Genomic DNA, 15,705 nt, shown 5'->3' on the forward strand with positions numbered 1-15,705 from the left:
GGCTCCACACAGCCCCTCCCACGGCCCCTCCCTGGCCAGGAGTCACCGATTGTGACCTCGGGGGCTCTGATGCTGGGTGAGGCTGCGGGCCTGCCCCCGCATCCTGGGCCCAGAGCCTGGTGGCGCATGGCAACCAGGACCATGGCCAGCATTCGCCTCCCCCAGGTTCATCACACAGGGCAGCCAGTGAGTACCTGGGCCTGGGCTCTGCTCACCCCCACCTTTCTGGCTGCAGGGGGGCCAGCCCTCACATCAGCATCCTCCCGGGCCGGGTCACTGCCGGGCGCTCTGACCCACACCAACAGCATCTCCGCTGGGATGGGGGTGGCAGCCTGAACCCACGGGGGCCCCCCTGCCTGTGGGAGCAGGCTCCCCGCAGTACACAGGCCCAGGCCCACGACCGAGAGGGTCCGCAGGCGACCCGGGTGGGGTGTCGGGGCCCCTACCCGCCCCCTCCAGGCCCTGGGTTTCCGCGGCAGGGCCGTGTCCTCTGTGGTCACTGCTGGGATACCCTCTGTCGCCCAGCTGCTCCAGGACTGTGGGAGCCATATGGCCTGGACACCACCTCTTCCCCACACACTGCAGGGTCGGGGGCAGAGATGCAGGCAGGGCAGGTCCCCGCAGAGCCTCGGTCTCCTCACCTGAAGAGGGCAGTAGTGGCCTGTGTGCCAGCAGGTGGGGAAGTAGACCAGGGCCCACAGAGCGGCACAGACACCCCACAGGCTCACCCGTCCTGGACCTGCGCCCCCTGCCCGCTCCCTGCATCCCAGCCTGGCGCCCCGGGAGGGGCTGAAAGCCGTGCCCTTGTACCAGCCCAGGTCCGTTGCCCAAGGCCTGCCCTGGTGCAGAGGGCTGCCCCATCCCCAGGGGACCAAGGCTCCTGGGGACCCAGCCCCTGCCCGGAAAAGAAGTGCTTGTTTCTCCAAGGCTTTTCTCCGGTTTCAGGAGATCCGACAGCAAAGTGTGGTCACAGGAACACAGCTGCTGCGACTCAAACTCAGAGAAGCAGGGGGCAGTGCCCCCCCCCCAGAGGGTAGACGGGCGATGATGCCGGCCCAGGGCCCCCGGGAGTTGTGTGCAACTCAGAGAAGCAGGGGGCAGTGCTCCCCCCACAGAGGTTGGACGGGCGATGATGCAGGCCAGAGGGCCCCCGGGAGCTGTGTGCCCGCGTGTGTGTGTGTGCTCAGACCGGTGCTGGGGGCCTTCGTGGCTTTCGCCCTCAGGGCCTGTGGCTCAGCGGCTTCCACGGTGGGGATGGGGGGACAGGCCCCCACTGCTGCGAGACACCGTGTTTGGGAGCCGCTGCCTTGGCTCCGTGGGGCTTGGGGTGAAAAGGCAGTAAAGAGGCCTGCCGTGCTCATCCCCCGGCCCCCCAGGCCCTCCAGGGGCAGTGTGGTGGGGAGCAGCCTCGCAGCTGTCCCAGCCGCCCCATCCCTGAGACGCCAGCAGGGCCGCTTCAAGGGCGCCAGCTCCCGGGAAACCTGTCGCCTGGTGCGGTCGGTCCTGCCGGTGTCTGCACGGCCCCCCGCCTGGAACCAGGGCCCCCCACGCCAGGAGGGGCCTGGCAGGCGGCTGGCTTCAGCCCGCGATGGTCACGGGACGGTGATGTGGCTGCATGAGCACAGCCACTGGGGCGAGGGGCTCACGAGCCCCCGCGGTCAGCCTTGTGCCCAGTCCTGCTCAGCCCCAGCTTGGGTCGTCCTTACTCTTGTCTTATCCTTTGAAAGAGAACTACCCGTGACTGTGGGGCAGGGAAAGTGGCCCAGCCGCTCGGAAGCCCGGGGCAGATCTCTTTAAAACTAAAACAACGGGCTTCCGTCGGCCCAGCGACTGCATTCCCAGCGCGTGCAACAGAGAAACAGGGATGCATCTTTGTGCGGAAATCTGTGCGTGAACATCCACGGCAGCTTTATTCATGATGACCCAGCCTGGGGGCTCCCGGGGCCCAGGGGGAGATGGGCAGTCCAGCCCAGCCCCGGGCAGGAGCCCCTGCAGACCCAGCCTGCAGACGGCACAGGGCAGCCCGTCTCCTGAGGGTGCCGGCTGCGCCTTTCTGCCTGTGCTACCTTGTGCGGCCACGGCCCCACATGGCCCGGAGAGCTAGGGTGGCCCCGGCTGGGCCGCATGGGGTGGATGCTGCTGGAGGGGGCAGCATCTGGGACCTGCAGGGCCAGTCAGCCGAGGGCTCCTCTGACTGTGGGGGCCACTCAGAGCCCACGCTTGGTGTAGAGCTGTGTGCACACACGTGTACACACACACATACACAGATTGTAGGGGCGACTCAGAGATGGGCATGGTGTAGAGCTGTACACACGTGTACACACACACATACACACAGATTGTAGGGGCGACTCAGAGACGGGCATGGTGTAGAGCTGCACACACGTGTACATACACATGTGTACACACACACACACACAGATCGTAGGGGTGACTCAGAGACAGGCATGGTGTAGAGCTGCACACACATGTACACACACATGTGTACACACACATACACACAGATTGTAGGGGCGACTCAGATGGGCATGGTGTAGAGCCGCACACACCTGTATACACACACGTGCACACACACACATACACACAGATTATGGGGGGCGACTCAGAGCTGCTAATGATGTAGAGCTGCATGCACACACGTGTATACACACACGTGCACACACACACACACAGATTGTAGGGGCGACTCAGACGGGCATGGTGTAGAGCTGCACACATGTGTACACACACACGTGTACACACACATACACACAGATTATGGGAGGCGACTCAGAGCTGCTAATGATGTAGAGCTGCACACACACGTGTACACACACACTGACACACAAGAGCAGGCCTTGTGGAGCAGTGTGCTGAGCACTGGGGGGCTCACAGCCCTCCTGGGCGCCCCATCTCCGTGCGCTGTCAGGGAAGCCTTGCTGTTCGAGTCCTAACCCTAACCCTCCGGCCTCTCTTCCAGCTCCTGCTGAAGGGCGCACCCCAGTGTAGCCCCCTTCTGTGATGGACCCGAAGGGCCCCAAGAAGTCCCGCCAGGGAAAGAAAAGTAAGGCCAGGACACAGGAGAAGTTTGCCAGGAAATTTCCATACAGGTAGTAGACCCTGAGCCCGAGCCAGGAGGGGACCCCTTCTGCAGGCCCCCACCCCAGGAGCACCCTCTGGGAAACACGGCGGGAGCGGGTGGGGGTCTCTGTCCCCTGAGCTGCTCCGTGCTCCCTGATGGCGGGCTCCACACCACCCCTTCACCCCTGAGCTGGGCCCCCCAGAGCCTCGGCTGGCTGTTTCCTGTCGCCTGTCCAGCACGCCTGCTCCTGTGGGGGGTGTGATGGGGTCTGGCTGTGGGGGCGGGGCAGGAGCCCGCAGAGCCCGCAGGCTGGGAGGCCTAGAGCCTCTGCCTGGCGGCCTGTTTCTCTGGGTTGAGGGGTCTGGGAGGGCTGAGGGCAGCCCCGAGCCCAACCTTGGGGGCCATGGCCTCCTCACGGTTGCCCGCGGCAGGGGCACCTGCCCTCAGCTCACAGCCCCGGTCTGTCACTGCCCACAGGTTCTCCTGGGTGACGGAGACCAGCTCGGAGCCCCTGCGGCCCTGGGCGCTCACGAAGATGAGCAGCTTGCTGCGGGAGCAGCTGCCGCTGCAGAAGACGCTGCTGCCCACGAGGTCCATCCCCGTCCGAGGGTGAGTCTCAGCCGCAGGCCCCCACGCGAACACAGCACGTCTGGGCCGAGTACGTCGAGCCCCGGGGAGACTTGCACTCACTCCCACACACCCTGCACACGGAGGACACACCCAGACCCCACACACAAATGCAAAGATGCACAGACACTCGCCCTGACCCAGACTGTCTCTCGGAAGGGCCCCGCCCGGCCCCCCACCCGCACCGACGTGAGTGGGCGTAGGGCCTTGGGGCTGAGGCTGTGTCTTCTCCACTGTGCTCCCGGGCCTCTGAACCTCTGCTCCCTGGGCTGACGGGCTGGGCTGCAGCTTCTACCGTGGAAGGGTCCGTCATGTCGGGCCCTCTGAGGGCCTTCAGGCCGTGTGGCCAGGTCCTTGTGTGGGGGGCAGGGGGCGGGGGCTGAGGCCTGCCCCCAGGACCGCCCTGCCTTGCACCCTGAGCCCTGGCAGTGGGCAGATCACCCAAAGCTAAAGGCCGAGTTTATCTGAGGATAACGGAGGCCCTGAGATGGGGGAGCTGGAGGGGGGAGGGTGGTCTCAGGGGGAGGTGGCCACCGTGCTGGTGGCACCCGCTGTGGCTTGCCCCCAGGCTGGCAGGCCCGTGTCTGGGCTGGGCAGAGGATGGGGAGGTGTCCGCTGCTGGACGTCCGGGCAGGGGGCAGCCAGGGAAGTGTCTGCCGTGGGAGCAGAGCCGTGGTTGCAGCCCCGGCCAGCTCCTCTGGCCTGAAGCCAGGCCGGCTCCCTGGGGTCAGCGTGGGGCTCTGTGATTCTCCAGGCTGGGGGCCCCGGATTTCCCACCTCCGTCCTGCCTCCAGCCACTGCCATCGCCACCAAGAAACCTCTGGGAGCTGGCGCTGCTGACCCGCCGCTTCCCCAGGCTTGCAGCACCCCTGCCCACCCCCCGAAGCCCCGCTCTGCACCACCAGTCTCTGGGCCACTCAGCCCCCAGGCGCTCGAGACAGTGGCCACTGGGCAGAGGTGACCTATGGGGAGGCAAGGAGCCCTGGAGAGGTCGCCCGCGGATACACGCTGCAGGTTCATAGCCCTGGACGGTCGTCTGCACGCCGGCCCCACATTCTCATCCATAAAATGCGGTGACGGTCAGATCTGCAGTGTGAGCGTCATTTCCTCGCGTTTACCCCCAAATACGCTCAGGCGTCTGGGATAGCCGGGTGGCGATACTCTGGAGTCCTGCTTCGGGGGAGCGCGTGTGAAGGCAAACCTCCTGGTATCGTTAGTGGGCGCCTTTTTGCCATGGCTGCGCCTGGAGGAGGAGCAGGAAGAGGCAGTCCTTCCACCCCAATCGGGACAGTCTAGGAAGGGTGCTCAGGCAGTTCTTAAAGCACAGCAGAGTCTAAATGCTGGTGCCATGTGTGTGTATTAGGAAGTGGTGTGTGTGTGTGCGTGTACGTAGGGGTGCACGCCTGTGTGCTGCACGTGTACACGCCTGTCAAAACTTGGGTAGAAAAGCACGCACACCAGGGCGGCGGCGGCCCCAGGCACAGGGCTTGGCTGAGCTGGTGTGGCTTCAGCGCTTGGCCCAGGCAGAGTGAAAGGATGGGTTTTCCCCAGTATCACTGCCCCCCTGGAACCAGAACGTGGCAACCCCCCCAGGGTGTCTGCGCTCCTTCTCTCGGTCCCCACACAACCTCTGACACCTGTGCCCTGCTGGGAAGGTGATCCAGGCTCAGGACCAGACCACCTCAGACGCCAGAACAAATGGCAAAAGGAGACACAAACCCATATTTCACAAAGTAACAAAACACATTTATTTCAAACACGTGAGCTCCCCGGCTCACCACGGTCCTGTCTAGTCTGCTCCTATATTGCCTACTCAGCTCTGTTAATGGTGGACCACCCAGCATCTGGCTGGACTGAGGCCAAGAAGGAGCCAGAACAGGCCCCCCTGCCCCAGGGCGCACCGTGTGGTGGGGTCCTCAGGGTGCCCAGGTGGCAGGTCACCGCTCACTGAGGCAGAGACAAGGCCGGTCCGGCCCTGGGTCTGGTCGGGGTGGGGCGCAGGGGGAGGCGTCTCTCCGTGGCGGGGCCGCAGTGACCAGGGCAGGTGAGATGGGAGGGCCCCTGGGGGTTGGAGGCCAGCACAGAGCCAGCATTCTAGTCTTGTGCCATGTTTAGGTTCAGGACAGACGACAAAACACAGACCCTTGCAGCCTAAAAGCCTATTATTCCGTCCTCCAGGGTCCTGGGGACGCGCCCGCCAGCCAGCGTGCTTCGACGAGGCCGGCGTCAGGCACCCAGGGGTCCAGCCCCCGGAGGCGAGGCGGGCTGCGCCAGGACGCGGTCCGCCCAGGCGGGGCGAGCACGGGGCCGTCTCGGCGCGCACCCCAGGCCGCGGGCTAGCGCAGCCGCAGGTAGGAGGGGACGGAGTAGTTGAAGAGCAGGAAGTCCATCTTGTAGAGGCCGAAGAGGCGCTGCTGGTAGAAGGGGCTGATGTCGCGGAAGAGGCGCTCGGCCCGGTCGCGCGCGGTGGCCCGGGCCCCCGGCGGTGGCTCTGGGAAGCGCAGGCCGGACGCGCCCGCGAGGCCCAGCACGAAGGCCGCATCCTCAGCCAGCGTCTCGAACTTGCCCACCACGTCGTAGCGCAGGCGGCATGGGTGGCAGAGCGCGTGGGCGCGCTCCCAGTGCTCGTTGAGGGGTCCATCGCGGCGTGTGCGCGGGTCCAGGAGGTAGGCCAGAAACTCGGCGAAGCGCACGTCGTGGCCGCGGGCCAGCGCGTCTGGGCTTGGGCGCGGCCGCAGGCGCCGCACGATGTCGGTGCCGAAGCGGCGCTGGAAGGCGGCGCCCCAGGGCCGCTGCAGCTTGTTGCGGTAGGCCGAGGCCAGGCGCTCGAAAGGCTCGCGCACGAAAAGGAAGGCCAGGTAGGTGCGCAGACGCCGGTTGACCTCGGCCGGGCTGAAGTCGGCCAGCGAGGGCAGGCGGCCGGGCGCGTGCGCGTCGGGCGCGGGGATGGCGCGCGGGTCGCCGGGGCCGCGGCCGCTCAGCGCCAGCAGCACGCGCTTCCAGTTGGTGCAGGCCACCTTGGGCACGTAGCAGTAGAGCAGGCCGCGCGCGTCGTCCACCAGCACGTGCCGCAGGTCCTCGGGCCGCAGCAGGCGCTGCCGCCGGGTGTGGCGGCTGCAGGCGCGGTGCAGCAGCTCTCGCCGCTGCCGATGCACCTCGGCCAGGGCGGAGCGCGGGCCCTGCGGGGACAGGGCCACAGAGGGAGCCCGGGTGAGGGGCCGTGGGCCTACCCGGCCGAGGGGCAGGGAGGATGCGACTGATCGTGCGCAGGTCCTCACTGCCACCCCCACCCCCCCCCCACCCACCCCCACCCCCGCCCAGGGAGGGGTCTCCACCTACACCAGGCCCTTCCCATCAGCACCACAAGGGCAGAAGTCCAGGTGAGGCTCCTGCCTTCGCTCCCTGGCCTGGAGCAGGGCCCGTACCTGGCAGGTGCTCGGTAGAGCTGAGGGTACCTTCAAGGGCGTGTGTGAGCTGGGCCTGTGCGCTCAGTCAGCACACATTGGGAACAGCAAGTGGCCCCTCAGGCTCGGGGGTGGAGGGTGGCATGCCTGGCTCGTCTCCCTGTCCCAGCGGCACTAAGCCTGGGGCTTCCCTTTGCGTCCCTCCTGCTGTGGTTGGCACACAGCGCGCTGCTCATTATGTTCCCCACGCGGAACGCTGCAGCACAGAGCCGGGCATCGGCCACGCCTGGAGGGCTGGGCGGGCAGAGGGGCGGCTGGACGCCCCCAGGTCTCTCCGCCTGCCCCCAGCGTTTGCCCCGTCACAACCTGGCCTTCGCTCCCTGGCCAGAGCCCGAGGCGGCCACAGCCCCCGGACAGCAGGTCCACACGGGCTCCGGCCACTTTGGCTGGAGGCAGCAGGGGGAGAGGGGTCCGCCTACCTGGTCCAGGTCGTAGAGCATCTGCAAGGGGCTCCTCCTCTTCCCGCCAAGCCAGCTTGTGCCCACAGCTTTGCTCTCGAACACTGGGGGTGAGAGAGAGGTGTTCGCTGCGGCACCAGACTGACCGTGGCCCTAGGGGCTTGGCCAACTCGCCTGGGCACACTGCATCCACCCCTGGGTCTCGGTACCCCCGTGTCCCGCCTGCCTCGGGGGTCACTGACAGACTGAGTCCCTGTCACCAGGGCAGGGAACTTGCCCTCCAGAGCTTCAGGGGCTTGGGCGGGAGCAAACAATGGGAAAAGGGGAAACCACTGCCCTCTAGGAAGGCCCTGACCACCCAGCCCCACCTGCCTCCATCTCACACCCCACCTCTGCCAGCCACGTCCATGCAGCCTGAGGGTGAGGGCCCAGTGGGGACGCTGGGCCAGCCTCTCCCGGCCCTGGGGGCAGGCAGCAGCAGGGGTCGCACTGCCAAGCTGCGGGCTCTCTGGTGGCAGCGCAGGTGACCAGGTCAGGTGGCCACTGGGGACGCCTGCAGGGGTTCTCCCTCTCCTGCTGGGGTGTGCCCCACCTCCCAGTACATTCAGGTTTCACTGGCAGCGTCCAAGTGTAGCAACGCTCTTCCCCAAACAGCCACAGTCTCATATTTGTCTTAGATATGATTACACTTACCAATAAAATCTTAACAAGTTTTAATGCCTTTAAATATATCACCCAAATTGTCAAGTCTTTGGTTAGACTGATCAAGAAAAAAAGAATGAAGACTCAAATTACAAAAAAATGGAAATGAAAGAGGTGATGTTAGTACTGGACCTTATAGAAATAGGGCTTCCCCGGTGGCTCAGACGGTAAAGAATCTACAATTGAGGAGATCCGGGTTTGATCGTTGGATCGGGAAGATCCCCTGGACAATGAATGGCAACCCACTCCAGTATTCTTGCCTGGAGAATCCCATGGACAGAGGAGCTTGGAGGGCTACATCCATGGGGTCACAAAGAGTCAGACACGACTGAGCGACTAACAGTTTGACTTTCATAAAAATAATATAGCTAAGAACATTTTATGTGACCGAGGTGTGCAAATTTAAATGTATTTAATGGCTGTCAAGAATGTATTGAATTCGTAAGAATATGGAATATTCACAAGAATATCTTTAATAATTCAGGATCACATTAGAAAATAATACATTCATAATAAAAGGAAGTTTTCAATGATCCTTGGCTTTCAACAAACTGAGGAGTCTTAAAATGCTGCCAGGATTCAAGCGTTTTCCTTAAGACAAATCTTTGGCACACAAACCAGCTTGAGCAGTTGGTACCCTGCTGTGCTGGCCAGCTGACCACAGGCAGCGGTTCCCAGGCTTGAGCGTGCACGGGGCCTGGCCCACGTCCAGAGGTTCCGGCCCCCGGGTGGGGCCTGTGGTCCGCATGCTGACCGTCCAGGCTGCTGAGGCCTGGGAGCCCCCTGAGCACCGCTGAGCACTGCCTGGGGGACTTGGTTAAAGGAACAAGTCAGTGACAGGCAGACCGGCCTTGCCGGGCCTGCAGACCCCTCTGTGTGCACCTGGCTCCCTGCCGCACCTCTGGCAGCCCAAGGGCCCCTGCCCACTCCAGTGTCCCCAGAATAAGGGCCGGGCTCAGCTGTGACCAAGGCTTTTGGAGGGGTGAGGCCCACAGGGCCTGCCTGTGTCCTCGGGATCATCAGTGACCCGCAAGACGAGCCGCCCTCCTCTGGCTGCCCGCTGGCGGGGAGGCCCCAGGACCTGCTGGCCCCACGCTAGCCAGGCACCTCCCACAGCCCTGGGAGGAGGGCTTTGCCTCACCTCTTTCCAGTGGGGGTGGAGGCCCTGAGGGGGGACGGGGAAAGGCTGGTGTCCCCCGGGGGGGCAGGCAGAGCAACAAACCAGGCCGCCTCTACCCCAGGCCCACGACTCAGAAGCACCCAGCCTACTGGAAACACCAACCCTTGGGTGGAGCCTCTTCTTTCCCAGCCAGACCGAAGCCTGAGGGAAAGCAGGTCCCACACCAGCCCCCAAGAGCCAGTGGGTGGAAGGGGAGAGGCCCCAGAATAGCCAGGGGCAGTGATTACGGGGCTGGGCCGCCCCTACCCGGCTCCACCCCGTCAGCGCAGGAGCAGAACCCTAGTCCAGCGGGCGGGCGGGCCAGCATGGAGGAGGATGAAAGGTCTCTGGGTCCAGCCCCCCCGACCCCCCCACAGCTGGAGGCCGGGGCTCTGAGGGTAGGGCGGTCCCCAAAGGGCCCCATGGAGCTTCCTGCAGCCTCCTCCCTGCTTGCCCTAGTCCCCCACCTGTGTCCTCAGGCCCCCAGTCCCTCCCAGAGCCTCCAGGTCCCAGGCCTCCCAGCAGAGGGCCAGGAAGCAGCCTGGGCCAGCCCAGGGCAGCCACTTGGGCAAAACCACAAGTGGGTTCTGCTTTGACAAAGGAAACAAAAATAGCAGGAGGTTAGAGAGAGAGAGAGAGAAGGGGGGAGCGGGGAGGGACTGAGTGGTGTCAGAGACAGAGCTTCCCGGAGGGCAGGGATGGAGGCTGGGAGAAGGGGAAACAGACACACGGGGAAAGCGGTCTGGAGTAGCTCAGAGCAAACCAGCTGGGTGTGAAGGGGCGGCAGGCCGAGGGAGGGTGCTGCCCTCAATCTGGGGCTGCCCAGTGGGCCAGCCCCGGCCTCCCAGGCCCGCTGCACGTGGGCTGGCATGTCCCGGGCAGCACAGGAGTGGCCGGGAGACCGGGGAGCAGGCAGGAGCACACAGCACCCCTGCTCTGCTCACTGACACCATGCCCCCAGGGGTCGGAACTACCGTTATCCCATTTGACAGATGGGAAAACAGTCTCAAAAAGGCAAAGAAACATGCTGAGGCCTCCCAGCAAGTAGGGGGCCAGGAGCAGGCTTGACACCAGGCCCCGGTGAGAGTGCGTCCTTAGCTGCCGAGGCCTCCTGGAGCCACTGTGCCCGCACACCACCCTGCCCGCCTCACAGCACCACAGGCAGGGGGGCAGCATGCCCCATGGGAAGCCAAAAACAAGCCCACCCTAAGGACAGGCCCGGCGCAGCCGCACTGGGCTCCTTGGGGCTGGCCCTGCGGGACGCTGTGCTGGGCAACCCCCAGCCCAGGGAGCAGAGGTTACCACACAGTTTTCTGGTTAATAAGTTCTAGCCAGGCCAGTGTCGCAAGACCAGACCAGCCAAGCAGCACGGCCTGGCCGGGTCAGCACCCCTTGCTGACCTGCAGGCCCTCCAGGGGCCAAGCCCTTCAGAAGGAAACATCGATCCTGCCTTTTTCCCTTGGAAGAGTTGTGACCTCTCCACCCTGAGCTCCGCGGCCCCCGGCACAGAGCCCTGATTGGGTGGATCGCTCTGCCCGGGACGGTCACAGGCTTCACTCCCGCCTCGGGCACCGGGTGCTGGCAGAGCCCAGGCCACAGCCTCCTGCTGGCCGCCAGCGAGTCCCGTTCCCTCCAGGGCCTGCCCGGGCCCCCCGCCCCCTCGCTGTCCTGCCGCTCTGTGAACACCGGCGCCCTCTGCCCGGGCTGCTTCTCCAGAAACCTCTCCTCTGTGGGGCCAAGACTTCTTGTTAGGATCTCAACTCAAGCATCCCTCCAGAAAGGGGGCCTCTCCAGTGGCCAGACTGCTGTTAGTTTATTCATGGCACTCGTTACTGCTGAGACCATTCGATTCGTGTGGCGGGTGTCTGAATGCTCCAGGGGGAGTCAGCTTAGTGAGGAGGGGACCATCTTGTTTTCCTGTAACCCTTGGACCTTGCCTGGCATCTAGGTTGCTGTTCAGTCGCTCAGTCATGTCCGACCCTTTGCGACCCCATGGACTGTAGCATGCCAGGCTTCCCTGTCCTTCACCATCTCCCAGAGTTTGCTTAAACTCATGTCCATTGAGTCGATGATGCCGTCCAACCATCTCAGCCTCTGTCATCCCCTTCTCCTCCCACCTTCAATCTTTCCCAGCATCAGGGTCTTTTCCAGTGACTTGGTAGTATTAAAGACTGATAGCCCCTTCTGGGCCGTGCGGAGAGCACCCCAATTCCTAGCCTGCCACTCAAGGCCACTCATGAGTGGACCTCAACCTACCTTCCTTCCTGGCCTCCACCGCTCCTCATATGCACACACACACACACGTGCACACATGCAATCATGCACACACACTGTCACACACACACCCACAGCCGGGAAAGGCAAGGTCAGGACAGGCCTCTGCCTGGGCACCTCCAGACCCCCGGGGCCTGTGCAGCCAGCAGGTCAGCGGCCCACAGCCCCTCGGCCTCTGGAGTGAGTCAAGTCGCAGCACATGCTGAGCAGGCACTCCGCACGGCTGGCACGACGGGCTGCCTGTTTCCCACACCCGACCCTGAGGAGGGTGCTCCAGACCGAGTCCTTCCTGGTGCAAAGTGTGGTGCGCGGAGGGACCCACCTGGACCGGAGCGTCAGGCCGCCACCCACCCGCGGCTGTGGACACTGGGGAGGGGGGAGCTTCCACGCGCGAAGTGGGGCGAGGCAAAGGAGGCAAAAGACCCGGGTGGCCTAATGCCCTCCTCGGCCCACCGCTCACCTGGTCCCTGGACAGAGGCTGGGAGGCCCGGACCGTCCCCCTCCCGGCCTTGGGAGACCGCATCGCAAGCCCTTGCGGGGACCCGGGACGCGGACGCAGCTTTGAGTCTTTCTGAGCGCCTCCTCCCCGCGCCTCCCCCGTGCCCTAGCCCGGGAAGAGACCGCAGGTGCCCCCACCCGGTCGGGTACCCCACCCCCGGCAGGCACTCACCCGGGCACAGGGCGCGGAGCGCGGCGCCCAGGAGCAGGAGCGCGGAACCCAGACACGCGGCCGCCAGCGCGCGCCGCCGCCAGCAGGGGCTCGCCATGCTTGCCCGGAGCGCGCCGCGCTCGGCCGGGCCCAATGGGGCCCGCGCTGGAGTGGGACCCGGGTCACGACCTCCGTCCCGCCCCTGGACCCGCCCACGGGTTCGTGCTCAAACCGAACCCAAAACCCAGGGCCGCCCAGGATCCGCGCCCCAGGGCCGCGCTTGGATCCGGACCCGGGACCCTCCCGGCAGCGTGTACACCACTCCACCCGCGAAGCGCGGGGGTGCAAGGGCTTTGCTGTCTGGAGGCGGGCCGGGGCGGAGGTGGGGGGTGGACTCGTCCAGTCTGCCCGGCCCCTACCCCGTCCAGCGGGGCAGTGAGCAGCCGCCCAGGGCGCGAAGGGTGGAGACCGGCGGAGAAGCCCTGTCGCCGTCGCGGTTTCGCCCGCTTCCGCCCGCTCGCCCGGGCGCCGTCCTCCGCCGACGCCGAGCACCCTCATCACAGCGGGTCGGGGCACCCGGTGCCCCCTTTGCTCTTTTGCTGCGTGAAGCCGCCTGTACGAGATCCCCGCTGACTCCCCCAGCCCCAGAATCAGGCCAAGGGTGCCTCTCCCTCACCGGAGCCCACCCTTTAGCCTTGTTCTCCATGGGGGTCTCCAGGTCCTGCCTTGCAGGTGGCAGCCAGATGGGGGGAGGGGGGGATGTGCTGAGACGGGGGTCTCCTTCCGCCTCTGGACATCAGGACTCCTGCTCCTTGCCTCCTCCCCACAACTGTTGCAGACCCCAAGGAAGCACTCAGAACTCACTGAGGACTCCTGAGTGCAGGCTGGTGAGAGTGAATCCCACCTTGAAAATGCACTCGCGCAGCGCCCCAGGGGGCTGGGAGAGACTCCAGACCCCAGGGTCCAGCTGCCCACTGCGTGTGCAGATCTGGGTGTGTGTGCGTGAACCAACCCTGAGCAGCGTGAGTGTGTGGGAAAGGGGTGCATCTCAACTGCTTCCAGCCCTGCCGGCTTCTGCTTAGCTGCTGTGTGTGGTCAGGAGAGCTGCCTGACCCCTCGGCGCCCAGTTCCCCCGCGCAGTGCGCTTGCAGTAGGACACACTTCACCGTGTGGTGGGAACCGAATGAGACCCAGGAGACGTTCGGCATGGCACTCAGCCAGTGCCGGCCAAGTACACTGGTGATTAGTGTATTACTGCTAGTGTCCGGCAGGTGGCGCTGGCTTCTGTTAAGGTGGTGACATAAAAATTCCTTCCCATTACTTAGGGGACAATATTAAGTAAATAACGGTTCTGCTGTCTTAAAGATAGGGCTCCAAATTCTATCCTAGGTCTCAAAGAGCAGAGGGCAGGAAGCAGCCCAGGACAAACCAGGAGCTCTGTATTGTGACTTTCCGGACGTCTGGGACAGAGGGCCTTGGGGAGCGTCCAGCTCACCCCAGAATAACCTGAAGGCAGGGCTGCTGCTGCTCTGGGCCTGGGCCCCAGATTCCGGGTCATCCACTCGCCCAGCTGGTTCTGAACCTCCCCTACCACGTGCTTGAGGATCTGGGTTCTCTGCAGTCCCAGCCGCAGGCACCCTTAGGCGGGAGTCCCGGGCCCTGTGCTGCCACCTGGTGGCCACATTTAGAACATCTCAGCCCATCCCGGTCCAGGAACGTCCAAGAGGCCCCCAGCACTGCATTGGGTCTTGGGATGGGAGGGCCCACATGCCCAGGGCTGGGGTGGGCACGGGTGAAGGAGCGAGTGGGCACGACCATCACAGGCGCCAGGTGCTGAGATGAGTCCCGCAGCAGACAGCCGTCAAGGAGACCCCGAAGGGAGAAACCGGAGAGGCAGACAGGGTGTCCCTGCTCCCAGCCTGTCGTGGCCACGCTGGGGCTCCTGGTGGACCACGGCGGGCAGGGAGGGGTGGGGCCCGGAGGGAGGCTGTTCATGGTCAGGAGGGGGTGGTCTCGGGGTGCAGGCTCTGTGTTGAAAGTGGACGGATCTGTGGTCAGGGTGCGCAGAGAAGGCCCCCGGGGAAGGAGAGTGGAAGCGGGAAGGAAGGGACGCAGGGAGGGGCAGATGGCCCCGGGCGCGAGGTCTTGCCTGGCAGAGACGGGGGCCCAGCGTGACCTGGGTGACGGTGCCAGGCGGGCATGGCTGGGCTTGCGGTGCTGGTCCCCAGGGGAGAGGAAGAGAGGCTGGCCCAGACAGGCGTGGGCCTGGGGGAGAATCCAGCGCGAGCACTCGACGCCAAAGAGGACGGGCCGCGTCCAGGGTCAGGGCCTGGGGCTCAGGCCCGGGAGGCATGCTGAGGGCCTGCCAGCCTTGCTTGGTGCCTCGTCACTTCCACATTTTTTACTTGGTTTGTCTGTGGAGCACAGTGCGAAAGCCCCAGAGTCCTTCTGGATCAACGTCGAGGCCAACGGCAGCCCCACCAGGACTAGCTGTGTGGCTGTGGGCAGGCCCCGCACCCCGCAGAGCTCGGTCTGCACCCCCACATGATGGACACTGAACCCCGCAGGCCGCCCGCGGGGGCGGGATGTCCAGCTGACGCAGGTGTCCCCGGGCGCAAACAGCGGGACGCGTCAGGCTCTTGCATACGCACCAGGCGTGGGCGCTCACACGCTTGTGTGTGCATTGGGACAGCGCCCAAGGCCGAGGGCTGGCCGGCAGCCGAGCTGGGTCCACGCCCAGGGCTGTTGCCCACCCCCTACCTGGGGCCGCTGGGGCTCTAGGGCGCCTATTCCCAGCTCTGTGAGTGGCCCTGGGCCCCATCCAGAGCTGGGGGGAGGTAACAGGCACCCCCTCCCCCAGAGGTGACGATGGGGTCTCCTGAGAACCGGGGAGGCCTGCACCTCTGTGGGGGCATTACTGCCGCTGGGTGGGCTCTGGCCAACGTGTCACTCGCCGGGCGGGAAGGAGGGAGGTGAGGCGGCCACATTCAGTGCCCCGGTCAGTGTCACAGGCCCCCATCGTTTGCATACATTGCCCCTGATGATGAGGCCTCCCCCCGAGACCATGGGGCAGACCCAACCCAGAGCCCCCCTCTCCCCATGCTGTGTCCCAGAAAACTCCCCGCAGGCCAGCACCCCGCGGAGGGGTCACACGGACTCACCCCCAGCATCCCCAGCTCGAAGCCTGCCTCGCCCAGGACCCTGCCCCCCGGTCAGCGCTGCCCTGACCCCGACCCTCGCCCTGGCCTGGGGCCCAGAGAGGGCCGGAGGGGGTGGGCCCGCGGCCCGAGGGCCCCGCCCCGCTGGACAGGATAACCAGTCTCTCCACGGCCCCCACACACAGCGGGCCTCCGCCCCAGCCTCTGCCAGCC

At 65.1% G+C, this 15,705-nt stretch overlaps 1 protein-coding gene across 1 annotated transcript; it reads right to left on the reverse strand.

The window, feature by feature from the left end:
* Positions 1-6,024: 6,024 nt before the first annotated feature.
* On the reverse strand, positions 6,025-12,452 carry CHST13 (carbohydrate sulfotransferase 13). The gene is made up of 3 exons (XM_055557837.1): positions 12,356-12,452; positions 7,572-7,654; positions 6,025-6,867 (listed from the first exon to the last, which is right to left on the reverse strand). Exons 1-3 carry the CDS (start codon positions 12,450-12,452, stop codon positions 6,025-6,027), a joined length of 1,023 nt encoding a protein of 340 aa, XP_055413812.1.
* Between the last annotated feature and the right edge of the window lie 3,253 nt (positions 12,453-15,705).

This window comes from Bubalus kerabau, chromosome 20 (assembly GCF_029407905.1).
Source record: "Bubalus kerabau isolate K-KA32 ecotype Philippines breed swamp buffalo chromosome 20, PCC_UOA_SB_1v2, whole genome shotgun sequence".
NCBI classification, from domain to species: Eukaryota; Metazoa; Chordata; class Mammalia; order Artiodactyla; family Bovidae; genus Bubalus; species Bubalus kerabau.

Excerpts from the sequence above, each read along its gene's own strand:
- CHST13 (XM_055557837.1), bottom strand. The coding sequence starts at position 12,452 with ATGGCGAGCCCCTGCTGGCGGCGGCGCGCGCTGGCGGCCGCGTGTCTG. Across the intron at positions 7,655-12,355 it reads GCTCCGCGCCCTGTGCCCGG|TGTTCGAGAGCAAAGCTGTG; the intron begins GTGAGTGCCTGC and ends TCTCACCCCCAG. Across the intron at positions 6,868-7,571 it reads TGCTCTACGACCTGGACCAG|GGCCCGCGCTCCGCCCTGGC; the intron begins GTAGGCGGACCC and ends CTGTCCCCGCAG.